Below are 5,048 nucleotides of genomic sequence, written 5' to 3'. Positions count from 1 at the left end.
AATGTTTATGTTTTTTGTAAAGATTGATTTGATTGAAAATATTACTTATAGAATTTTAGACATTCTTTTCATATAAAGTAAAATTTTATTTAATTTAGATGAAATAAGAAATTTAATTAATTTAAAACCTAAATAACGTATAATATTGACTTACTTAAAAAAAAAAAATCCTAAACCAACTTTGATTTTTTAAAAACTAATCCAAAATAAAAGTCCTTAAAAACAATTTTGAAAAAAGGCCTAATTAAACATCACACGTACTATATTATATTTGGACAACTTTTACTATAGGAATATTTGGACAACTTTTTAAAAATCAAATTTTACTTGGTTTGAGTGAAATTTTAATTTGAGTTGGTTTTGGTTGTGTATGAGAGTAACATTAATAATTAAGGAGTTCTAAAATATATGGTAAGGGGACCTAAAATATATGGTAAGAATTCTAATCCTAGCAAAATTCATATAAAAATAAATAAATTTAATGAATTTAAAATTCTTTCTAGTATATATTAATAATAGTTTAAGAAAAAAAAGTGAAAAGACAATTTTGTCTATTGAGAAGATTTTTAGGGGAGGGCAAAAATTTCGAATCACTTTTTTAAGGGTCTTCACATTTTTAATATATTGTAGATTTAGATAGATGTAGATGTAGATTGTAGATGTAGATGTAGATGCAGATTGTAGATATACATTTTAATACAAAAAAATGACTTTTAACTTGACACCAAATTATAACTTTGACCTTAAACTTTGACAGTGCACAAATATGATCTTTAACTATTCAAAACTGCACAAATATGACCTCCAATCCTACGTGGCAAAATACGTGTTCAACACACAAAATTGGGCACTTCCAGCTTAAAATTTAAGGGCATAATACATAAATATGACCTTAAACTTTGATAGTGCACAAATATGACCTTTAACTATTTAAAATTGCACAAATATGACCTTTAAATGACCCTTCACTATTATTTTTCATTATTTTCGACTTAAAGATGAAAATGACATCTAATTTCTTCTGTCATTGCCGAAAAAGAGCAATATTGAAGATTTATTAATTAGGCGGGTCAGCCTCATACGAAAAAATCGAGTGGGTATGTATATATATTATAAAGCAGAGGACGAATTTAAGTTATATAATATATCTAAATATCATTTATTTAAATATTAAATTAAAGATGAAACTATACTAATAATAAAAAAAATTATAGTTTTAATAAAACGTTATTAAATTAATGTTATTAAGGATAGTAGTAGTATTATATTAAACTAACGTTATCAAATTAACGTAATTAAAATGTAATTAAATTAACGTTATTAAAATGTTATTAAATTAACGAGGGGCGGACCTACGTGGTTGCCATGGGTTCACCCGAACCCCCTTGGTAAAAAAATTACGTTGTATATATATAAGATAAAAAATTTATATTTATGTACGTATATTAATGTTGAGCCACATAAAACAAGACACTTAGATAGCCTAGTGGTATTATTTACTCTTCTTGGGCGCTTCCTTCAGCCTACTGTGCGGGTTCGATCCCTGCTAGTGGTTATTTTTTTTTTAATTAAAAAAAAGCCAGGTGTTGCTGCTATAGAAATAAATAAAATAATAATAATAATAATTTTTTAAAATAAAAAAAAGTTACGTGCTGCTACTATAGAAATAAATAAATAAATAAATTATAATAATAATAATAATAATAATAATAATAATAATAATAAAAACGACGTTGTTTTAACACAAAAAGTAAAACTTTGACAGTGCATAAATATGACCTTTAACTATTCAAAACTGCACAAATATGACCTCTCTCCAAGTTAGCCCTTTTAACGATGTGACACTGTGTGATTGGATTATCTTTTAATGTAGGCGCGAGTGAGACTCACGCATGGGGTTGCAAAATCGGAGGTCATATTTGTTCAGGTTTTGAATCGTTCAAGGTTCTATTTGTGCACTATCAAAGTTTAGGATCAAAGTTATAATTTGATGTCAAGTTTAGGGTCATTTTTATGTATTAACTCTCTCTATATATATATACACACTAATCATAGTATATTGATGTGGGCAAATAACATAAATCACGATAGTTTGGAGTTTAATTAAGAAAATTATGATATTTTTCATAATTACTGAAAATTTCGATTTCGGATATGTCGACATACATAATTAGCTTCCGATACATCTAACAAAGATACATTTTTTCCTTTATAAAGATACATAATTAGCTCCCGATATATTTTTTTCAAATTTTGATCTGTCAAAATATATAAATAACTTTTGGTACAAGTAATGAAGATGCATAATTAGTTGAAATTCTTGTAAGAGTGAGAATTTGTATAAATATAATATGTTAAATTGTATGTTTATGTTATTTTTCCCAGTTAAAACCAAAGAGGCCCATAATTTGCTATAAACTATGGGCTAATGAGACATATGACAGGCCCACATATGTTTATCCAATAACAGAGACAAAATGCGAGGAAATTAATGGATCTCCTTCTTCTCCAAATTTCCAATTTTTCCATATTGTTGGTTGAACATAACATCCTAAAGCTCTGTCAGTGAAAGGGGAAAAATGGATGACATGAGCAGATGGGTGTTCTTGTTATTGCCGTTGATGGTACTATGTTGTTTATTGGACAACGGACAAGCTATATGGTTGACTATACCCTCCAAGGGAACAAAGTGTGTTTCTGAAGAACTTCACAATAACGTCGTCGTTTTGGCTGATTACTATGCCATCTCCGATGATCATAATCATCCTTCCAGCCCCACCCTCTCCGTTAAGGTACCCTCAACTGTCCTTAATTTTTCAGTTTGTATTAGTAATTCATATGTGTAGCAGCCCCAAGCACACGGGTCGGGTCAATTTTCTCACCAAAGCTTAGGCAGAGGGTGTTGTAGCTGGAATTCGAACATGGGGTTTTATTAGTTTCGGTTTGAGTTTAGGGAAAGAATCAGTTTAATATTTTATTTGCTGCCATGTTTCCATTCTTGTTTTTGTGTATGAAATTATGAATCTTTGATCTGATTTACTAAAAGGGAAATTAGGCATGGTTTCTTTGAAATGTTTTGTTGAGCCGAGGGTCTATCAGAAGCAACCTCTCTACCTTCCAACGTTGGGGTAAGGTCTGAAGTACACGCGACCTCCCTGGACCCCACATGTGGGATTATACTGAGCTTTTTGTTGGTGGTGGTGGCGGCGGCGGTAATTAGGCATGATAGAAGTTTAGATATGTGTTAAGATAATGACTGGTGATTATTAGGTTGGGGTATGGTTTAAACTGACTGATTTTCAGCTGATTCCTTTTTGTATCAGCTGGAATAATGAGATGTTTTGTATATTTCGAAAAGATTTGATTATTTCGGTCAATCATGCTATTTTTATTTGCTTTTCCATTTATAGTGCGTTGACCCAGTAGATGGACTAGTGTTGCAAATAAATTGCGATTTGGATAATGTTTTTGTTCTTTGCCAAGTTGTCAAGAAGATTGTTTTACTGATTTCACTTTCTTACTTCTTATTCAGAGAATTCATTACGTTACGCATTATAATCCTCTAGATTTCACTGGAATGATTGTTTGTTTGCTTATCCAAATATTTATCAGTGACATAAAGAGTGTGATAGTTCATTGGTTTTTAACTGGAAATGACTAATTTTTTCCCCTTTTCTTTGCCTACTTTTCTTATGCTTTAGTACATTTTGACTTGTTCGTAAGTGCAGTAAAACGGTCTCACAAATGAATCTGCGAAGAATTCGATGTTAACATTTCACATAGTTTGTTGAGGTATAGAATAAAGACGTAGGGCAGAGGCGGATACAAGATTTAAATTTAATGGGTTCAATTTTTAAGATTCTGAGTATTAAACTCATTGTACTATTCCCAGTGGTGGGAACCTACTGGGTATGTCGTTGTAAACTCATTGTACTATTAAAATTATGGATTTAAATCTAATATTTATTGATATTATAATAGGTATTTACATATATATCCATATTTCATGTCGAAAGTTTTCGGTTCAGATGAACTCATAGCCAAAGTGCTAAATCCGCCCTTGACGTACGGTTGCTTGCCCTTTTGTTTAACCTACTCCAGTTATCAATAGTAGAATTAGTTACTCTTAACTAAGTTAATGTGAGAAAATAATGGAAATATATGCATATGTAGTGCTGTACGTGATAAATTTGTATAAGGTATGTTGTTAGTTTTTACAAGATCAGTGAAGCACCCAAAGCACCTATTCAATTTATTCTGTGATCAAGTAAAAAAGACGTCCCTTGTTTAGAAGCTTTGTGAAAAAAACTTGGCAGAATGTCTTTGATCTAGAGTAGAGGCTCAAGATGTTCTGTAAAATAGCTTTGACACCAGACTTAGTCTTATGAGGAGTATGCCAGACGCTAGTTACCTTACCGTACTGTGATATAGCTAGCACATTTGGTATTAAGAGGAGGCAGGAAGGAGTTGTATTTGCACGGAGAAAGTGGAGGAAAATTATATGTGTAAGTTAGCACTATCAGAGAGATTCCTTGTTAGGACTGCAAATATTTCAATATTAATAACTTAAACTACCCTGCTCTCGCATAACTAAGTAAATAAATGGTTGTATTCGACTAAGATTTGTCCCAACGTTGTCATCTGATTGCGTAGAACAGCTTAAACACTATATGATTATGGTATTCTTAGTTTAGTTGTTTATGTTTTTCTAGTGCTTCACCTTCTTGTAATATTGTACTACAGACTACTAAAGTCTAGAAAGGTTCATTGATACAAAGCATAAGCTCATAAGCTGGGAAGTGTATTTTGCTTATGACTCCCTGATTGCTACGCTTGATCGATAACAAATATGAAAGAATGTGGGCTCTATCTATCTATCTCTCTCTATTCTTTCTATCTATCTATCTATCCCCCTCTCTCTCTCTCTCTCTCTCTCTCTATCTATCTATCTATCTATATATATATATATATAAGGAATGTGGGCTCTCTCTATCTATCTCTATCTATTCTCTCTCTCTCTCTCTCTCTCTCTCTCTATATATATATAT

General features: G+C 31.2%; 1 protein-coding gene across 1 annotated transcript in view; it reads left to right on the top strand.

Annotated features, from left to right (window-relative positions):
• Nucleotides 1-2,420: 2,420 nt before the first annotated feature.
• The window catches only part of LOC107839939 (transmembrane emp24 domain-containing protein p24delta5), a 9,146-nt gene continuing 6,518 nt past the window's right edge, over nucleotides 2,421-5,048 (top strand). The window contains exon 1 of the mRNA XM_016683614.2: nucleotides 2,421-2,792. Within this exon, the coding sequence (XP_016539100.1) occupies nucleotides 2,580-2,792 (213 nt within the window). The 5' untranslated portion in view covers nucleotides 2,421-2,579. The remainder of the gene's footprint in view (nucleotides 2,793-5,048) is intronic.

This window comes from Capsicum annuum, chromosome 8 (genome assembly GCF_002878395.1).
Source record: "Capsicum annuum cultivar UCD-10X-F1 chromosome 8, UCD10Xv1.1, whole genome shotgun sequence".
Classification (NCBI taxonomy): domain Eukaryota; kingdom Viridiplantae; phylum Streptophyta; class Magnoliopsida; order Solanales; family Solanaceae; genus Capsicum; species Capsicum annuum.
Note: the sequence above shows the minus strand (reverse complement) of the source record. Positions and strands in the feature narration are given on the sequence as shown.